General features: G+C 35.6%; 1 protein-coding gene across 1 annotated transcript in view; it reads left to right on the top strand.

Moving 5' to 3' along the window:
* The window catches only part of LOC111513663 (uncharacterized), a 151,354-nt gene that overhangs the window by 126,518 nt on the left and 2,115 nt on the right, over positions 1 to 22,721 (top strand). The window contains exons 4-8 of the mRNA XM_074184187.1: positions 3,791 to 4,043; positions 7,175 to 7,412; positions 11,922 to 12,138; positions 12,195 to 12,426; positions 14,068 to 15,323. Of these exons, the coding sequence (XP_074040288.1) occupies positions 3,791 to 4,043; positions 7,175 to 7,412; positions 11,922 to 12,138; positions 12,195 to 12,426; positions 14,068 to 15,323 (2,196 nt within the window). The remainder of the gene's footprint in view (positions 1 to 3,790; positions 4,044 to 7,174; positions 7,413 to 11,921; positions 12,139 to 12,194; positions 12,427 to 14,067; positions 15,324 to 22,721) is intronic.

Raw genomic sequence — 22,721 nt, 5'->3', positions numbered from 1 at the left:
AGCAAATCTTATATATAACTAAAGCAGTGGCCTCAATATTGAGTCTTGAGGTACATTCGATGTTACATTAGAACTAGTCCACATAACATCGTTCATAACTACTTACATAACATCTTACAGATGTTTCAGGGGATTTGTCTAATAAACTAATTAGAATTTTTGCTAATGGCGTAAAGTTATCCACAGATTTCTGGCCACACATGCTGACGTAGAGGAAAATAAAAATCTGTGGTTGGGATACGAAATTAGTAGCACCCGTACTAATATCTGTGGCTGGAAATACCTATTCACTATAGGTTCAACGTGGAATTATTAAGACTATTTGGTGTTTAACTTTTTTATAGAATCTTGGGCAGATTGACGCGTTGATGATCGTTTTCTAATCAACAATACAAATTTAGGGAAAAATAAAATTGGAAATATTAGACTTACTTTTCAATACCCAATATAGAAATGATATCCTATGATGTGCGTCCATCAAAATCACACAATTTCCATAGTTTCATGAGTAGATTAACAGAGTTAATCACATAACTCTCATAGAATCTTGGATAGATAAACACAGTAAGAATCGTTTTCCTGTCACCCATACAGATTTCGATAATAAAATTGTTGCAACAATCAGACTCACTTTTTAAAACACCTTGTAGAATTGGAACCATATGATGTGCGTTCATGAAAATCACACAACTCTTATAGAATCTTGGGTAGATCGATATAGTTAAAACTGTTTTCTTGTCACCTATACAGATTTCGATAAAAAAATTGTTGCAACAATCATACTCATTTTTTAAGATTCCTTGTAGAATTGGAACAATTTTTTTATCGCAAATCTGTATGGGTGACAAGAAAACGGTTTTCACTATATTGATCTACCCAAGATTCTATAAGAGTTGTGTGATTTTCATGGTTCCAATTCTACAAGGTGTTTTAAAAAGTGAGTCTGATTGTTGCAACAATTGTTTTATCGAAATCTGTATGGGTGACAAGAAAACGGTTTTCACTTTATCGATCTACCTAAAATTCTATAACAGTTGTGTAATTTTCATGAATGCACATGTTCTGGTTCCAATTCTACAAGGTGTTTTATAAAGTGAGTCTGATTGTTGCAACAATTTTTGTATCGAAATCTGTATGGGTGACAAGAAAACGGTTTTCACTTTATCGATCTACCTAAAATTCTATAACAGTTGTGTAATTTTCATGAATGCACATGTTCTGGTTCCAATTCTACAAGGTGTTTTATAAAGTGAGTCTGATTGTTGCAACAATTTTTGTATCGAAATCTGTATGGGTGACAAGAAAACAGTTTCTACTGTATCGATCTACGCAAGATTCTATAACAGTTGTGTGATTTTCATGAACGCACATCTTCTGTTTCCAATTCTACAAGGTGTTTTAAAAAGTGAGTCTGATTGTTGCAACAATTTTTTTTTCGAAATCTGTATGGGTGACAAGAAAACGATTTCCACTATATCGAGCTACACAAGATTCTATAAGAGTTGTGTTATTTATATGAACGCACATCGTCTAGTTCCAATTCTACAAGGAATCTCAAAAAATGGGTCTGATTGTTGCAACAATTTTTTTATCGAAATCTGTAGAGGTGACAAGAAAACGGTTTTCAGTATATCGATTTACCCAAGATTCTATAACAGTTGTGTGATTTTCATGAACGCACATCTTCTGTTTCCAATTCTACAAGGTGTTTTAAAAAGTGAGTCTGATTGTTGCAACAATTTTTTTCTCGGAATCTGTATGGGTTTTCACTATATCGTCTACACAAGATTCTATAACAGTTGTGTAATTTTCATGAATGCACATCTTCTGTTTCCAATTCTACAAGGTGTTTTAAAAAGTGAATCTGATTGTTGCAACAATTTTTGTATCGAAATCTGTATGGGTGACAAGAAAACAGTTTCTACTGTATCGATCTACACAAGATTCTATAACAGTTGTGTGATTTTCATGAACGCACATCTTCCGTTTCCAATTCTACAAAGTGTTTTAAAAAGTGAGTCTGATTGTTGCAACAATTTTTTTCTCGAAATCTGTATGGGTGACAAGAAAACGATTTCCACTATATCGAGCTACACAAGATTCTATAAGAGTTGTGTAATTTTCATGAACGCACATCGTCTAGTTCCAATTCTACAAGGAATCTCAAAAAATGGGTCTGACTGTTGCAACAATTTTTTTATCGAAATCTGTAGAGGTGACAAGAAAACGGTTTTCAGTATATCGATCTACCCAAGATTCTATAAGAGTTGTGTGATTTTCATGAACGCACATCTTCTGGTTCCAATTCTACAAGGAATCTCAAAACATGAGTCTGATTGTTGCAACAATGTTTTTATCGCAAATCTGTATGGGTGACAAGAAAACTGTCATCACCAAGTTAATCTACTCAAGAAACTATGGAAGTTGTGTGATTTTGATGGACGCACATCATCGGATATCATTTTTATATGATGTATTGGAAAGTAATTCTAATATTTCCAATTTTATTTTTCCCTAAATTTGTATTGTTGATGAGAAAACGATTATCAACGCGTCAATCTACTCAAGATACTATAAAAAAGTTGAACACCAAATAGTCTTAATAATTCCACGTTCAACCTATAGTGAATAGGTATTTCCAGCCACAGATTAGTACGGGTGCTAATAATTTCGTATCCCAACCACAGATTTTTATTTTCCTCTACGTCAGCATGTGTGGTCAGAAATCTGTGGATAACTTCACGCCAATAGTTTTGCTGCCTATGATTCTTGAGGACCATGCTAGTCAGTATAGAGTCAATGTCCGTCAGTTGCTTAAGTTCGGCGAGGTATTGAAACACCAATCTCGATGACACTCCTGGACCAGCAAACGTTATTTCATTTTTATATTTAACATGTCTGGTATGCAATCATCAGTTGATTCACTTAGTAGTCCATTCTTGATAACTACTGAATAAATGCGCTGTAAATATCGCTAAGAAAATAACTGTAAACTGTACATTCATGGGACTCTTTGAGATGAAAGAAATACCCACATAGATGAGTCAGGAACTCAAAATGCGCAGAAGGTATACGTACTAAAATGGATCTCGTATTAGCTATCATATTCTACTTGTTTTGTTTCTTGACAGCTAACATATGTTTCATATTAGTACGAGGTAGGTAGGTATTAATTATTCATACTAATCACATATAGTCAGTGGGCATACTTGAAGATTGGCTATAAATCAAATCATCTGAAGGAACAATTCGTTCAGGTATGCCCACTGACTATATGTGAAAAGTTTCCTTGTACGAAGATTCAACAGTGTCCCTAAGATAGTTCAAATGTGCTAATAACTCATTTATTCAATGGGTTTCAACTCTATCAAAATGAAAATAAAAAAAGGTAATAAAGGGATTACACAATTTTCATAATTTTCATCAGGCGCTAAAACTATCAGGGATCAGAAAGTTGTAGTTGGAGTTTGATATTCTGTCGTTTGTTTACCACAAATAACTGTTCATGAATATATATGAAATCAATTATACAAATTTTTGAGGTGCCACCATATATAATGTGAAATTTATATTCGTATTCCGGATTTCATTCGTCAAATTCCACTGGTTAGTTTATCACAATTATTACTTAGATATCCTGATCAACATTAAATTCATCTCATATCGAATCGACTTATATTGTGGTTGTGATATTCATTTAAATTTTGTTGAAAGAACCTACTTTTTTGTCACCAGAAAATTAGGTTATAGTACTTTCAGTTCATCTTATAAATTTTTTAACTATTTTCAGGTGATTTAGAACAGTTGAATTCATTCCCGACAATAGCTGTATGGAGTGCTGTGAAGTTTGTTATTCACGGAAGTCCAAAATTCACTTACGCTTTTCTACCTCTGATCACAGATCCAGATAATATGGAGAAACAGACGTTATTTCGAACTCTGGATGAGAATGAAAAGAAGTACATCACTACTGAAGCTCACTCACCGTTGTTTGCAGTAGTCATGAGAAAAATAGGTGTTCACAAGCAGCTTGAATGTCATGGGTAAGATCGTTGACTAAAATATTTCTTACATCATTTATATGTTTATAAAAACTGAATTCTACTATTCACTTTGAATGCTTTCTTGGAGGTGGGCAGCAACACTTGGCCAGCATACGCAGGAAGGATCTGTGCAAAGGTTTTATAGTTTTTAGCGAGACTTATACCATACTCATACTTATACTTATCTCAGAGTTGGAAGCTGTGAAGTTGGAAGATCAGTTTTCATCTTATTGACTCAGTGATACATTACAGAACCCTTTAATTGTTGGTTAATATCAGGAAATCAGTCACTTAATGAAGACATTTGATGTTACATGACATTTTGACTAATAGCCAGAATATGATTGAAAAGAATTGAAAGATGCTCTGACTGAATAAAGTAAAGTTCATTTCTTTCCTATATAGCAAGTCATTTTCTAACTATATTCTCATTTTCAATTTATTACTGAAAAAATACTTCACTTTTTAAGAAAGAAGTGAGTAAGTATGAGTTGGATGAGAAATTTTTCGCGGATCTAGTCATCATATGAAATACTCAATTACCGCAAGATTGGATTATGGGGGTCAATGAAGAAAAATACTTTCACATACATCAGTATTCAATACTGAAATGAACTGGAACATCTAGTGTAGAATAAATCCAAAATAAGCACTATTCCTAAATACCTGAACTGCATCACTCTTTTCGATGCTAGTTTCACCAATTAAATTGGTGCCTTCGGTGAATTATATAGAAGAATTACACTAATTTCTAATTCTGAAACTGGTTTCTATTCATGTCTAACAGACACACGTCAATGATTTCTGGCAAAAATTCCTCGGACATTTTCACACCAAATAATGGACCAGTTCGAATGGGCCTCTTGTCACTGTTCATAGTTCTCCTGCAATTCTTTCCTATTTTCAGACTTTCAAAAGTATCCAAAAATCCTCAAAGTTCATTTCATTACAACCCTGACTTTTCATTTTCCAACCCTTGTCGTTAGGGTTACCCAACATTCGTAGGAGTCAGAAAATAGTGTTGAACCTTAAACTTTTTGAAAATACGATCTAATCCGTGTCGATCTAATAGTGTATATTGGTTCATACGGAAGGACGATGACTTTGAATTACTGTCTCTTCAAAGAGTCAAAGATTCTCTTTCAATTCACGTTTTCCAATTAGTTTTTCTACTATATTTGAAGAGTAGCCGTTGCTTTCAGCTATGATTCAGATATAAGTTTTTTCAATATCGTACCTCTATTAACTCAAAGGAAACGTAACAAGCCTATGGAGAAGTACACTGGGTTTTCCAATGCCATACCTTCAAACTGTCTGTAGGAACAGTTGTTGAACTGGAGACAATTCTGTTTCTTGTGGAGTTCTGTTAGTTGTATCTAATCTTAGATTACTTCTTCAATTTAATTCAATTCAATATTCAATAGATTTTGGTATTGAGAAACTTGTAAATAACGGGTATATACCAAATGATACTCAACTTCAACATCCCCAAAATTATGTATGATTTCATGAAAGTGGAACTGTGTCCTATCATATATAAATCGAGTCCACTTGTAGAGTTAGGAATGTAGATGCCAACTTGATTGGTGAAACAAGCAAGTGTGTTGCATTTCTGGTGTTTGGGAACAGTGTTTGTTTTGAGTGTTATTCCCCCCGAGAGTCACCCCCTTCCGAAATTCAGAAATTACCCACCCTTCCCCGAAATGTTTGTCTACATGGAACACTGTCATCTATGTATGTGAAATTTGACCTCTTTCATATATTATATCGTGTAGCAATCCTGTGAAAGATATCTAATTCAATTTAATAACGAATGTTTACAAACTGATTAGAAAAAAGTGTTTTTTTGTATAATCCAATGTCGTATCGAAATAATTTTTCTTCCGTTTTATCAAATGTTCATATGAAAGTAGTTATTTCGAAGGACTTTTTCTTCCAGTTTGTCACTGAAAGTTACTTCTCTGCATGATTTACACATCTTTGTAAATAGTTAATTTTGAAATTGATTACTCTCTTCCTTTCTTCGAAAGATTCACACATTTTTTTGTATAAAGATAAACTGTGATATGGACGTTCCATAGCATTAGCTTTGAAGATCAAGAGCATGAAATGTTTTCAGGGAAGAGTTGAAACATTTTATCCTGGATAATGAAAATAGCAGACAGATAATCAATATGTATTGAAGTGAATAATTGCAAAGAAAAAGAAGACGCATTATATGCACCTGCAGGATTATACAGGAATATACCCTGTTGGGTAACTACCTGCTAGATTCATCATTCAGGATTAAATTGTTAATTTGGGATATCTCTAAAAACACTATACAACTCAGTTCATCACCCCCGACGAAGGATACAGCAAAATGAACTTTCGAAAAAAATTTCATGCAAGTTCAACAACATAAAAATAATGATCTGAATCCTCCTGAAGAATGAAAGTTGGCAAAAAGGTACCTATTCAAATAAATCAAAATGAAACAACCTATAAATGTTTTTTGTTTTTTTTTCAGAGGAATGTTTTTTCAAATGAATTATCGATTGAAGTATCCATGAATATACATATAGTTATATATAGATGAGTACTATTCCGATCATTCCCAATTTGATTTCAATTTGTGGGCCACAGGTAGACGGTTATTTCAGTTTATTGGGCATCATCAGTACCGGGCAGGCGATCCTCGAATGAAGACAAAATCGGAACAAGCAAGAAGGTACTTGATGAAAAATATTTGCGTTGGGGCAAGCGAGATATAAGTGGAGTCACCTATTGGTGTGAAACTCAAGTTAGTTTCAATACAACTGGAGTTTAATCCCAACACCAATCCGTCATTTCATCATCTCGACATGTGTTTTGATCACCAAGTGGTCATTTTCAAGAGGAAGACTGACCTGTTTAATCTTCCTGCTGATAGGAATAACCTATTAGCAGGATACCCACTTTAGCTTTCGCAAAAAAGTTTTCTGAACAGACTACTATGAACTACAATAGCAATTAAAATATCAACATAGGTATTAACAGTTTAATGTCCATGAATATATTAGCAGTTAATCATTCGCAAAATGGTTTTACTGGATTTATTCAAACTGATTCAATAGCGAATCGAATAATGAAAAATACTTTTTATATTTCAGCTTTGTTTGTCAAATGTCCGAAGATGCCATAGTTATAGCCGCAACATTGTACAAATCACTCGTTGCCCACATGAAAGCGAAAGAAAGGAGGCCCAGGAACAAAAACGGAGTCACTACTTGCATGTCGGTGGCATCTAGTTTAAATAAAGACAAACAAAGCAACTCCATACCCGTCAGGCCGCCAAGAAAAAAAAGGAGTTCTACCTCTTCAGTCATCAGTGGAAACGATGCGATTAGTGTATGTAATAACATGTTTATATAGTTTTGTCAGTACTTTTATAGTGTTATCTACAAATAGTTATAATATATTCATATATTGTGTGTTTATCCATCAACTAAATACAATTTGACAAGGAAGTTTTTTTTAAATTAAAGCTCTCTTTGGCAATGACACTGGTTGCGAAAAGGGCGGTACCAACTTCTTTCACCAGTCGAAGAAGTAGCCTTGTGGAATCTTTGTTTGCAATATTTTTTTTGTTTGTCAAGTGCAATTTTTGAGAATCGGACTGAAAGCTGAAAGTTATTAACAGTAATGGTTCGTTTTCAGGACTATTGAAAATTCAATAAATATCATGATTTTATTAGAAGTTCAAACCAAAACCTACTTCAGTTTTTTTCTGTCTGGTGTAATACCTCGAAGTAGAAATGGATCAATTGAGGCTTGTAGCATTCAAAAATGCTACTATTTTAACATTTTAAAGATTAATTGAGGTTCAACAAAAATTTTCATGAGAAAGTTATAGGTATTTCTATGAAGCCAAAAAGGTATGGAAAGCGAAATTAATGTTCAACTTTTCAAGAATGGATAGCGCTCAGAAATGTTCAAACACAGTCCAGAGTAATGATAAAATTTTTGAATGCAATGTTGATTGCCTATTTAACGTGATTTTCAATAAATCTTTCTTTTATAAATAATGAATCAAAATCTTTAGTTTAATTTTTATTCACGAAAAATATTCCAGTTATAAATACAGTCAGAATTTTGTTTTTAACAAAATCAGCTGTTAATACCTCAGTATATTTTGATTTGAAATGGCTTCTCTTGTCTATAGATATCAATTCCTCTTTTCCTTATCCTGGTCATCGCTGGTGATTACGCCTCTGGTCATATTATTTTTTGAGTCGGATCTTTTCATATTCAAATTTCAAAAGTCCATATCTATCTCTCAGAGAAGGCACCCTGATATTCGTCCCGCCGCTATCTGCGCAAATGCGAATAGTACGTAGATGACCACTAGATCAGAGTTTAAGGCGAGTTCATAAAGAGTTGATGCGAATGTGTTTTGGAAAAATCACGAGCCTTCAATAAATTGCGTTCCGAACCGATAAGTTCCATTTGTCCATTTGAACACTTCCCCATAAGATATTCCTCTTGAAGTTGAATCATATAGGATGACTAAAACGCCTCTTGGTAGGTTTTTGTGTACTACCTGCTCCCTTTTTTTGTAAGTATTTCAGTTGCCAGTTTTCTATTGTAAATACTTATTTCCGTTCTCTCTTATTTTAAGATTTCATAAGTGAAGTTTGTCACCCTGGCAGGGCGAACTTTGAACTCTGATTATTGCATTTAGCCAGGTGGCGCTCATTACATAATTGTGTACTGTTCTCAGTCAGATGTACACTCAAATGCCTTCGACCTTAATTTTTGCTCACCAAGACGAACAGCTGCCGGAGCTGCACTTTATTTCCATCTGAGAGGAATTAACGTTGCAGGCTGAGCCTATGGCGAGAATCGCTTACTACGCAGCATCTACTGCAGGCAGCCAGTGATGTAATTGAATCCAGGTTTGTGTTTAATAAACCTTGCAAAATACAAATAAAACAGAACACAGAGTCAGATGCTACAAATGCAATACGCCTATATACAGACGTCTCAAAAACCAAAGAAGGCTCAGGATGTGGAGTTTACTCACTAAACCTAAGGATTGAGTGCGGAATGGGAAAAATACCAGCGTAGTTCAAACAGAACTGGGTGGTATTTCAATCGCCACAAAAGAAATAACCAGGAAAGGAATTTCTGGCAAAAACATAACAATCTGCACTGATAGTAGGCAAGCCTTATTAGTCTTGAAATGACAACGTGTTACCTCAGTGTCACCAAGATTTAGCCAACGCCTCGCTAGATAATAACATTATCCTGAGGTGGGTTAAAGGGTATGACAGGAGTGAAGGTAATCGCATTGCCGACTCTTTAGCCAAGGAAGTGGCTGGACTAAGAGTTTTAGGACCCAGGACACCTACGGCCTGATGACCTCAAACGACACACCCATGCTCAATCGTTTAAAAGATGGGATGGAATCAAAGGATGCAGTCTTGCCAGGATCATCCTGGGCGACCCTAATAAGCTGGCACCGAAGAAATTTCTGGCGATGACCAGGAAAAACCTACGCTTATCAGAAGGATTTCTGAATGGTCACTGTCAACTAAGGAAACACCTCTATAATATGGGGCGAGTAGACAAACCTCTATGCAGGATGTGTGAGCAGGCATGTCCTATGGGAGTATCCGAAGTTATCGTCAATTAGAGAGTGTGTGTTCGGCGAGTCTTGACCTAGACCTGCCTAGTGACCTGTCCACCTTCCTGGGAAGAACAGGATGGACGATGACCTAGGAGGACAACTCTTCGGGAGGATATACAATGGGTCACATGTGGCCTAAGTGCTATGGGCCTATATTTACACTCACCCTCCCTAATACAGATACAGAATCACCCCTCTCTTTATGGCTTTGTTATATTCAATATCATGGAGTATTTCTGGAATGTTTTACCCAAATATCCCTGGTTCTATCCATCGCCACTGCAGTGTACTTCGGTTACGTAATATACATTTATGATTTCACGTAATCGATGTTTTAACCAACGCAAACCATTAGAGATAAGGACCACACATCAGAAAGAGTCTAAAGTCAGCTAATCACCTCAAAGCACCTTTAGCCACACCAGAAGTATACCGATTCTTTCAGCAGAATGAAAAAGGTAGTCAACATCGATAAAATCTGGCTACCTGCAATTAATTGCATACCTATCTGGTAATTACATTTTAGGGACGAGGTCTCACCCACCTCCAATGAGATGAAAGCAAAAACCTAAACCAATCATGTAGTAACGTATTTTCAGTTATGGATATTCATCAAGTATAGGCCACTTCCATCATATACAAATATGTAGTATCTGCTGAAAGGACGCAACTCCGAACATAGAAACTTGTAGATCATGGCCCATAAACCTGGAAAATAGTTTTGGTACAGTAATTTCTGGCTTTAACAATTCATACTCTTTGATTAGAGGTTAATTTTGAGCCTATTTCCACTGGGCAACATAGGTGCTAATGCACTCATCTTGCTGCTAGGACGCGTTGATAACACTTAGCAGATCAAATAGGAATGGGCTCTTATGGGGATCACATCTTCTTATCCACCGGTTTGATTTGTCAGCCACTCTCGAGCCTGAGGAGTATAAGAAGGCAATATTTATTCAGTTGAAACTTCATTTGGATTTGTCTTCACTCTTCATCCATCATAGACCACATACTAATCTGCGACATATCTAGATATTGAGTTCTGCCCGGTGAGAAGCTTCTCCTTAAGATGTGCAGTAGATGTGTAGAAATCTGTTATCAGTTTGTTAGGTTATTCGAGCTGTGAACGTCCATACTATGTGAAATTGAAAAGAAAAGTTTCGATTCCTTTTTTTCTAATACTTTCTTTGTCATACACCGACCCAATCTTTAAGCAGATACGATTTCTCCCACCGGTCATGACTCAGTCCGGTAGGTGTATGATTACGTAGTTATTCAGAATGACAGACTATAATTCAATTTTTTTTGTGTATTCACATTCATCAATGAAATAGTCTCATCTTCTGTACTTATTGGGAAAATCTTGAGTAGGGAGTGGACATGACGATTTCCTTCATGAAGTCACCATCTATGGGATCGTCAGAAAACACAAACCTCGAACATCGAAGACTCCTTACTCAGGTTTGTCCTACCTAGGATAGAAAAGTTCAAAACATTGCATTCTTGACTAGGCCCATCACCACTGATCACTTTCATGATCGAATCGAAGCAATGTTGTCTGACAGTATCAAATCATGGATGCAACGCTTTTAGACTGCGGTGGTTGTTTTCGAAGCTTGCAGTCTAAGATCCCAGAAACATCAGACATTTCGGAACAACCAATTTTACTGGTTCTCGCGATTCTCACTTCAGGAAAGTACGCTGAAATTTTAACATTTTAACGATAGGTCACTGCTTTTTCTAAATGACATTGTCTTATATGAATGAAACACTGAGGGCCCAACAAAGAACAGAAAATGAGATTCAAGAAAAGTATATCATTGGTTTATTTTGAAACGGATTGACGGATTCACATCTAAAATATTTTTCGACCCTAACATCACAAGACCACCTCTTTTACTTTTGAGGAGAAAAAGTTGTCTCCGCTTTTTTGTGAAGAAGTGACGTTGCAAGATTTTTTTTTGTGATGAAATACTGAACATGATATCTCCTCCTCCTGATGTTTGGTCCCGTTAAAAACTTAAAATAAGGATAATTCTTTAGTAGCTCATGACATACTCATGACTCCTCAATACATTCATGATTTATGAACTATATTCAAACGATCAATATCTATCGTCAAATGAAATATCGTCCGTATTCCACGTGAACTGTGAGATCCCAGAAAAGTGAAGATATTTTATTATATTCAACTTATAGCTCCAATTCTAACAAATTATTACTTTTAGATATCAGACACGAAACCACTATTAGATAACAGGCCTCCCAAAAAAAGCAGCAAAACGAAAAGAGCACCAAAAGCTCCAGACTCAAACTCTGAGGATTTGGACGCTATTTTGCCATACGAAGAACCTATTAGTCCCAATCAAATTAATGAAATCAAAAATGAAGATGAGAAACACGACAATAGAGTAGTTGAAGAAATCAAACCAAAATCGTTCACAGGTAAAATTCAATGAAGTTGATTATATAAGTACGTTTCGAATTATTTTTTATCGCAGATAAATTGAACAGTATGAGCCAAGAACAAAAACAGTTAACGGCGGAAATAAAACAGATGATGAGCGATGGTGGAACGAAATGTTTGAAGAAAGTTCAAAGCGTTCGCAAAAATGAAGAAACTCCTATGAAAAAAGAAAACTCTGGTGACATTCTCACAAAAGTAACCATTCCAAGATCTGGTAGCTTCTTGAATGCTGGTGGTTTGACCAGATATAAAAGTAAGATATCGAGGTAAGTCATTATTTCACAATTTTTTTCACCTTCAAGAAACATTCAATGTACGCCACGCAATAAACCCAACTTTTTAATGGAACCGATTAGTTTGTATGGTGAGTGGTCTTTCAGGTCAGATGGTAGTAGTATGGCTCTGCCGAGCTCTAAAAACCTGATTCGGTCCCCAGCGGGGCAGGAACAAAGTACATGCTTGGCTGTTTCATCATTTTCCAAACAGAGGCGACACAGACTGTCTTCCAACAGTTCGAGTCTCTGCATATGATGATTCAAATAACAGTGACCTGTAAGAAGGCCTGTTAGAGATTTTGATTCATCCCTACTGATGTCCAACAACTGTTTAGCATCAAGCTTCAAAGGGTGAATAAACGCCTTGAAGTGAGCCAATCCTGGTGGATTCTGCCAGAAGTCCATAAATCTCTTGCCATTCATGTGTTCAATCTTTGTTTGGCAAAGCCTAAAGCAATGCCAATATCAGGTTCTCGTCAGCTGCTTGCAATACCCCCCTTGCCAAGGCAGTCAGCAGCCTCATTGCTTTCCAGGTCAGTATGGCCAGGAATCCAGACCAGAGACAATCTGTTAACTGTCCGAGAATATTTTTATTGACTTGTGTATGAGGTTGGATTCTTCCAATCTCTCCACACACTATTCAGTAGCGTAAATTTTCGCTTGAAATACAGTCGCAGAGGTTCCTAAGCAGGTTGATATCTCTGTCCTGGGTCTGCGACTGAAAACACCCGCGCCAGAATAGAAAGGTGTTTTTGATCCATCTGTGAACCAACAACTATCTGCTCCTAATATTTCCTTCTCTCGGAGGATCCAGTCCCCTCTACTCGGGAACAATACTTTATAAGGCAATTCGTAGTTGACAGTTGGAAACATGAAGTCATAGGTCATTTCCATAATGCTGTGGCATCCAGTGTCAACCAACAGTCTGTTGCACTCTGCACGGTGTGGTACTGATAGCACCACTGTTTGCTATACTAGCATGTCTCTGTAAGCCAGAGAGCTTCGCCTGGGCCGTTTTCTGTAAAGCCTTCGGCCACCAGGCAATTGCACCATATGTTATAATTGGTCTGACAATCATCACATAAATCCAATGGATTTGTTTGGAACCTAAACCCCAAGTTTTACCACAAATCCTTCGACATGTCCATAGGGACAGTCTGGCTTTTTGTAAAACTAGTAATACATCAATATTATTCAACTTATGAACTTGGAGTAACAATTAAATTTCTACTAGTGTATTTCTGTTAAAACAACTCGCCAATCACTCACTACATTACAGAAGCAATAAATAGTGTATTTGAGTAACATTTTTACTGGATCTTGCTCAATTGAAATATGTATTGAAATTTGTTACTAGTAGCTCAAAAAATAATAAATATGAAAGACACCTGATAGATAGATAGATAGACATACGGTATGATTTTCTGAAACAGGAAAATCTCAAATTAGTCAAAAGTATGTATAACTTTTGTGAGAGTTTGTGTATATATTATCCTCACTTTGGATTTTTTCTATTCATTAACAATAACTTCCATTCTCCGAACAATTGTCATCAATAATTTTGGATACAGAATTGTTCTCTTTACAATTTGCAATTCACTTCGTCAATTTTCAACTGTTTTTTTATTTCAGGAGTAATGACCAAGGCAGTGGCGGTTCTCCTTTGGGATTTAAAGAAATCTTCAATGAGCTATCTTTGCAAGAGGGTCTACATTCACTAGATGACATTCTCAGTGTAATAATAGACCCGGAGGGAATGTCTTTCAACGATCTCAAACCCATTTATAAGGAATTCCTATTGAAGCTATCACTGACCCTCACAAAAGACGAGTTATATCAACGATCGAAAAGTATAATGAGAAGGCAGAAGAAAAAGCTCCTAAGAAAATCGCCTCATCAGAAACATCATATATTGGTGGGAGGAAAATTTCGTAGGCTGAAACACATTTTCCAAAAAAATTTAAAGATGAGACTCGGTAGGAATTTGAAACAAGTTCCCCCTAAGAAAAACGCCACCGTTCCACCACAAATAGATTCTAAACTTCCAGAGAGTTCAATTTCAACTTCCTCGTACGACACCAGGCAGTTTAGGCCCAAGGACGATCAAAACGTCATGAGGAAGCAAAGCTATAGAAAAAAAAGTGCTGATTCCAGTAGACGTCGAAAGGACAGAGTTAGTACCAGCGAAGAGAGTGATTTCTTTTCTTTGAAGAAAAGCAAAGCTCAGGGATTTCAATTACTACACGTACAGAATAGAAACTCTTCGTCCGGATATGTCTCGTGCTCTGAGTGCTCATACGACTCAGATACTTGTACTTGCAGGTCTGCAGATAAATGCTATTGTTCCTTGGGTCAGAGAAGCTTCGCCAAGAATTCAAAATGCTCGGAATCCACTTGTCGAAATGACTCAATGTGTTCCTGTAATCAGACGAATGTAGTGTTGTTTTGTGACTGTGATACTGATTCTTGTGCGGAAAGCAACAAATGCTATTGCCCGTCAGGAAATAACAACTCTTCCCTAGCAAAGCAGCTGATACAGCGTGGAAAAATTCAGGACAACCACCACCGACACAAGAAAGTGTGTAGAAAGAGCTCGAATTCGAAGAGTAGTAAGAGTCTAGAGTATATACTCAACCCACATGAAACTTACTATGAGAAGTTGAAGAGGAGTAAATTCGGGACCCAGACTTCAATGCCGATTTTGGGAAGAAATTGTGGTGTTGTGGACTATGAACATCTCTCTGTTGTGAACGGTAGCCTCAGAGATGTGCAAGGTTTTCACAGTCGGCCCCTCTACTCGAAAGGATCCTTCGAGAATGGTTCTGGTTTCGGACCGTGTAGACCGACGTCTATAAAGGAATATGGATCGATAAGGAGCAAAAGACAAAGTTGGTAAAACATTTATATACTTAAAGAATTCATTGAAGGTTTTGATATATTATGTATTCCTACTATGGAGTTAGTGCTTAAGATGATCATAAATTTTGCACATGAAAAAAATTGAATGAAGTCTCGATTAAAAAAAACAAAATTCAGGCTGGTGGGTCAAAGTTTCCATCCAACCATGACCTACTAGTCCAGAATTTGGATATTGAATGGAGCCTGGTGAGCTTGCACCTATCCGCCAGAAAGCGCCAAAACAACTAGTAGTCTCTATGAGAGATTGCAAAGTCATATGCTGCCTTATCAATAAGCTGATCAATTTCGGTGAAAAGATCACAAATTCAAGCAATTTTCTAGCATGTTACACACTTACCTCGTTTTGACGGGACAAGGATGGTAATCGGTCCAGAAAACCTTTCTGATTATAACACTTATGATTTATAAGGTGAGAGAAAAACAACAAAGAATTCAAATATATCCAGAACAGAACCTCAATGAGATTCATTCGGAACATCTGGCATGAAATGATGTAAGTACTTACATCTTCTGATGCTGCTAACTTGGTTAGTGGAAAAATCATGAAGAGACACTAGACACAAAGTGTTTTCAATAGATTTTTTAGGTCTAGTTGAAGTAAATATTTTCAAACTATACCACACACTTGCCCCTCTTACCTTGCTTTCTAATGTGAAACGCGAGGCGGAAACAAGTTGATAGAGAGCCAACACCTTTCTTTTTCCAAAATCAGTCCCTCCGAAAATCATATCCCTTTCAATTTATTCGAGAGAACATTCTGTCAGACCGAACAGGTCACCATTTGGGAGGTAGTTTTGATCAACATTCCAACATCAACAGGAATTAACAATTTCTTAATTTTACGATTTGCCTCATAGTAGATAAGGCAAATTGTAAAATTAATTCAAGATAAGGCAAATTGTAAAATTAATTTTAGACACTCAAGACGCAGGTACCTGAAACAGGTATCAATGGTATAAATAGAAATAGGTTTGTAAGTATGATTAGTTTGATATTCCTCTTGAAGATGATCATTCGGTGATCGAAACACGTGTCGAGGTGTTGAAATAAGGGTTTGGTGTTGGGAAAAAACTCCAGTAATATTCATTTCTACACCAAAGGTTCCAAATCGTGCATCACAAGGTCATATTAATGATTATTATTTCGCACAGTTATCAGACTTTTCATTGCCTGTAATATTGCCTGTGGTATAGAGTCAATTAATCTTGTGAGCCAGTTCAGTTCTTCAAGATATTTCCAGACCAGTCTTCGATGTATCTCTTGTATTCATCAATAACCCGAGTGCAGCCTGGCTCATATTGATCCGCTCATTTCATTAAGGTCTCAAATTACTATTTAGGGAGATTGACTGAGTAGATAGCTGTAATATTCATTTCGAAACATCCAGCTCCTGTCCCATGTTCGTTGGTTCAACATGTTTCTGACATGTAGGTTTTTAAATAACTGTTCATCTGTTTATATCGTGAAGTTTACATCACAAGTGTACTTCGGTGTCATGTGATCCGAGAACCTGTTTGATTATCTTTTCTCATCATTTGCCCAATGTTCAACTACTGAAGGAGATGTAGATTGGAAAGTATTTGCTGCTATTGGTGTAATCGTTATTGCAACTTTTTCCCAGAGAAGTAAATCTTTGCATGCTCTGTGAACAAAGTAGCAATGCATCTTTCCATTTGAAATATGAAATTCACCAGTTATTTCTTCGGCCGTCGTACTTTACAAACAAAAGGTGATCCTTGACAATGGTGTTCAGATACTGTGCTGCAGATACTGTGTGATATCTGGCTACTCTCTATGAACCAGGCTAAGAAAAATTCGAGTTGTTGGAATACCACAATGATCTTGGTTGATGTTGCTGTAGATGATTCCTTCTTTATTAAGTGCCCACGACACCAAACGATATGATATCTACCTCCTTTCTAGTTGATGAATTGGATATCCTTTTCCTTGTACCCATTCTAAGTAGAGCAGGTAGGTTTTTTCAAATATTTTTCATCCCACTCTATTGGCAATATTGAACATCAGCATTGTGTTGCTAATCACTGGCAGTCCAACAGAGCACACTTTCAAAGAGTGAATACAAACATGAAGGATGATTTTTATTCACTTGTCCTGATACAGAATAGAACGTGATGTCACTGGTTTATATTTATATCAAATATCTTTGGATTAAAAAAATGTACACAGAACAAAAGTATGCTCAAATCTTCCTCACTCTAGTGTCTACAATATTGTTCACAATGTTCACAAAGATCAATGCAAGAATGACATGACACACAGTTAGATCTTCGGCCGAAGCCTTGGAAAATCCCCTTTATTAAAGGGCTTCCCTTATATTGGTTTCATAGTATGTACTTCCTTTCACAGATAAGAATAAGGGCACAAAGTAAAGAATCGATATCAAATTAGGATAGAGCTTCTCTGAACAGAAAAGCTTCACTTTATGTTTTGTGACCGTCGACAGTAGATAATAACAATTAATTGAAATGAACCTCCGCGATATATTGAAGGGATTAAATTTTCCAATAGAACTGTATTTGATGTGTCAGAATGTTAAATTAGAAAGACCAAAAAAATATAAATAATATTCTGGAGTGTTCATATTGTACCCAAAAAGTTATTCAACAAGATATTTTTCTTGAAATTCTGAACATAATACAATGTGGAAAAATCTTTTCTGACAAGAAATGCAATATGTCATTCAATCAATATGTGTTTATATTGAGACTCTAACGGTGATATTTCTCAGTTCTATCTTGTTATAAGATTATCTTCTATTGGAAGGATGTAGAATATCTCCACACAGCCCATGATAGTACCTGTATAGAAATGAAAAATCTGCAATTCTCATTAGTCGGCAAAGGTACCTACTCACTGAGCAAATTGCTGTACTTTGTGAGGAGCCTTGAAGTTTCGAATGTTTGTTTAGGGCAGTTGTAACGGAGAATTTGGGGGAAAACTGTTATTTACTGAGAAAAAATGTCGTATTAACTGTAAAATGTTGGGGTTTCAGAACACGCTTACCCGAAAAAAGTACAACCATTTAGCGTGCATGTTTCTTTCTAGATTATGAAAAAATTTTTGTAGTCTATGAAAATACTAAAAGGTAAAACTTGAACCTCTAGTATAGACTTAAGCCATTAACAAGAATTATCTTCAAGACAACTTCCACTTATTTTTATGTGGACCAATCTTCTGGACTTCGTATCGTTCGTATCTATCGGTATTGCAGCATAAACTTCATCAAACTGTTAACATTTTCTTTTGATATTGTGGCCCTGAGAGTCAAATATGATTCAAGGATAATGCCATCTAGATGTTTTATTGCTGTAAATTTTTGGAAGTGGTATTTAACAGTGTATCGAATTTTCCCAATCTTTTTATACAAAAAAATACTTTTGTCTCCCCAAAAATACTAAATGCTTACCAAAATTAAGAATATACATAATCTAAGAACGACAACCAAATATTTACATCATGCTGTTTGTTCTTTTATATCATTTTTATTCCTAAAAATAACTTTTTTTGCTAAAAATGCTAAATGTTCACTAAATTTCATTCCACATTTAACTCTAACGTGCTATCACATATTTAATTTTCGTCATCATCTGCAATGTTTATTATATTTTATATATTCAATTTCGAAAGCATATCCAGTTTTTCAATTCTTGTTAGCCTTAATATCACTTATAAGAAAAATCATCATGTTTTATTAGATCTCATTTATAAATGGGGACAAATAAGTCCTCATCTTGAAATTAAATCAATATAATTCTTTAACATGAAATGAAACAACATATTAACAAAACAAATCTGCAAATGAAACTTATAAAGTCTTACGAATTCTTGAAAATAAAACAATATAATTTTTTAACATAAAATCAAACACAACATTCACGAAACAAAAATTGAAATGAAACAAGCAATTATTGTACTATTATGGCTTTATTGGCTTTAGTAGGCCGTCTTCTTCTTTGTTTTTCTTCAATTGATACATTCCTTGCTTCAGTAGGTGCTTCAACAAATTTCAGGCGAATTGCTAACCCTACTAAATGTTCAGAAACGTTATTTCTAAGATAAACTGGACGAATGGATGTGCCATTCAGTCAGACTTGTCCTGTGCTAATTGTACTTCTCGCTCCCTAAAATGTTTTTTTATAGTCTTGAAACGTCTAACACATATTTTCAAAAGATTCGCATTCCAGTGATATAGAATTCCACCTGGAATTCTATAACACTTGTTCATTTCACTAGTATTTATAATGATATTATTTGAAACAGACTGTCCACATTTTCGAAGAAATCGTTGGCACGTGGCTGAACTCCCTCACTGTTTAAAGTGTACTCATTTGACCAATCCTTCACCATTTCTGAAGCAATGATTAAGTATTGAGCAAGCGGATGGCGCTCACGAAGTGTACCTACAAATAAGAACAATATTAACAATGAATATTACTGGAGATTTTTCCCAACACCAAACCACTATTTTAACACCTCGACACGTGTTTCGATCACCAAGTGATCAAACTTCCTCTCGAAGATGATCAAGTTTTTTTCCACATAATTTCAAATAATCCGGAACTCATTCGCAATGCACAATGATTAGTCGCGATCCTTTGTTTGCAGGTATGTTAGGCGTATATATTTTTGAACCATCAGTCCATCCTTTCGTAACTGTGTCGTGACTGTCATACCGAGTTTCGTCCAAATAGAAAATTTGCCATTGTTCTTGTCCATATTTAGTTATTTGTTCTAAGTATTTGTTACGCCATTCCCCTATTCTTCTGCTTTCCATAACTGTTTGACGTTTGTTTATTATTTTAAATGTAAATCCTAATTTATTTATTAAATTCTGAATAGTTTTCTCATAGCAGCTCACCTTATGGTCGAAAATATTCAATTTCTTCCTTATGATTTCAGATATAGAAATCTCATTGCTTTTGTAACAATCGTATATTGTTTACTGATCGTTTATTGCTTTTATTAGATGAATATCTGAAGGTTTCGGTAATCCTATAGCACATCGCGTCTTGCGTTCATAAGGTTTCTTGTTGACTATTTTACGTACAGTTGAGAAAGAAATTTCGTTCAAATCTGATGTTGCTTGTAATAGTATGTTTCCCCATATTTTATACAGATAACAAAAATTTCAAGTAATTATAACTGCACCAATATCGAATTATAACTCTCAAATCGCGATCGGTTTCTGAACTGAACACGACGGTGATAACCATCCCCGCATTTCCCGATTTCTTTCTATTCGTCACCGTAACATGACTTTAAATTTAATTCTATGGTGCTTCAGCCAATCATAAAACTCGGTTATTAAAAATTATCCAATACGTACTGTCAAGTCTACAGTCCACGTGGACTAGTTCGCTGCCAGTTCATTTATATGTATCGTTTTTTGGTTTTTGAGAGTGCTGCCAACTTTAAATGTGCACAATATCGTTTACTTCGACTATAACAGAATGAATTATTCGAGGCACAATTAGTTTTTATGAGAAAAACTACATATAAATGGATAGCGCGAATATTTATTATATGCAACACGGACGCATAGCTTTAGCGTTCTAAATTTGGTGAACATTCAGTAAAATCGGTATACATATGAAATCAAAAATGTAAACAATAATGGAACAATTCAACATAATCATTTATGTGGTTTCCTTTAAGTTTTTTTGATGTTTATTAAATTTTGTAGAAGATAGTGCTTGGGATGTATAGTTTAATCTGGTCTACATTAAATTTGATCTCAATCTTTGATGGCCTGGCCTCCCATCATTTTATTGGTGTGAAGAAATATTCGTTGTAAAACTCTGTTTCAGTAATCTGGCACCCAATTTTTTCATCATTTTATCGCTATGAAGGAAATAATCTCAAAAAAAACATTACGCTTATATTTAATGACACAAATGTTATGTCTTTGTCGTTATTGGATTCACTTGAAATTTTGTATTATCAACATTTTGTTAACATACTATTGAGGATGGCACAATTTAGGAAGATGACAGAAGACCAAGGTTAAAAATCATTCAAAAACATCTTTTGATGCCTTTTTATTTGGACTTCATGATGAATATAATTAAATAGGAAATTTGAATTCACTTTTGAACATCAAGTTGAAATATTGCTTGCAACTTTTTGTAAATCCTCCCAAATAAATCGTTTCATTTTTATTACACGGCTTTGTTGTTAATATTAAAAGCTATATACGAGGATTCTCTCCTGCTGTTAACTCCATGCCATGGAGATGTGTTGAAAGCATAAATGAATGAAACATAAAATCCTTTTATGTTTTCCGACCTCCAGACCTGAATATCAGCGGGGTTGTTTGCAATTTTCCAAGTTGTCCTCTTTCAACCGCACGTGATTGTCGAAAATCGATTATGGTGAAATTGAGTTTTGGAATTGTGTCATATTCAAACCGTCTGCTTTGAAATCTTTTCCATTATTGATTTTAGAGTAGAAGTATATAAAAATATAACCGTTCGTATTCTCAATTGTAGGATACCCAATTATTTTTAAAACTTAATCACAATACTTACCTGAATTTTTTAATATCGTTATTAGTTATTATAAATCTCCAATTCAATTTCATGCTTGATACCGAATGAAAAAACAGAAATTATTGAATATTCATTTGTATAAAAGACGTATCATTCATGTTTTGTATGAAGTCCTTGGATTCCCATTTTGTTTTTTCTATTTTTCATACATGAAGAGGGGTTAGAATAGGTTAGGTTAGGTTAAGTCCAAAGTTAGTGTGTCTATTCGCAACCCGTAAAGGTTAATTGTGGGTCACACCTATTCACACTCGACCAAATAAACCCAGCTTCTTAACGAAGCCGATTAGTTTGTGAGGTGAGTGGTCTTTCAGTGCAAATGGTAAGAGTACGACTCTGCCGAACTCTAAAAACATTATTCGATTCCCAGTGGGGCAGGTACACAGTATGTACTCTGCTGTTTCATCATTAATGAGGTAGTCGAGTAGTCAAGGTGCAAGATTTCCACCTTGATACCCGCGAAAAACTTCCAATATGAGGATTTTTGCACGACAGCTACACCTGACGATGCCTTAGATTCAACCAAGCAGGGCTTTTTCGCCTCTGGTTTTGGTGAATCATCACTTGAGCGCAAACGTTTGCTAACAAACCCTCATGGAGGCTTTGTTTCTCTACCTGAGACAAATTCTGCGTACGCCGCTCAAGAATTTGGTGCAAGGCGGTTTCATAAAGTACTCCGCTCTTGAGGAGACGACTCAGTCGTTTCCTGGCTGCACCATTAAACTTTTTTTTAGATTCAGTTATTGGATCAGGATTTGGAGAGTTGAGAAACTCTCGCTCCTTATCTAAATTTACAGGGAG

Source organism: Leptinotarsa decemlineata, unplaced genomic scaffold (assembly GCF_025532065.1).
Source record: "Leptinotarsa decemlineata unplaced genomic scaffold, Ldec_3_MD MMD2_tig00026354_RagTag_RagTag, whole genome shotgun sequence".
In the NCBI taxonomy this organism is placed as follows: domain Eukaryota; kingdom Metazoa; phylum Arthropoda; class Insecta; order Coleoptera; family Chrysomelidae; genus Leptinotarsa; species Leptinotarsa decemlineata.
The sequence above is the reverse complement of the archived record's forward strand: the minus strand, read 5'-3'. Positions and strand labels throughout refer to the sequence as shown.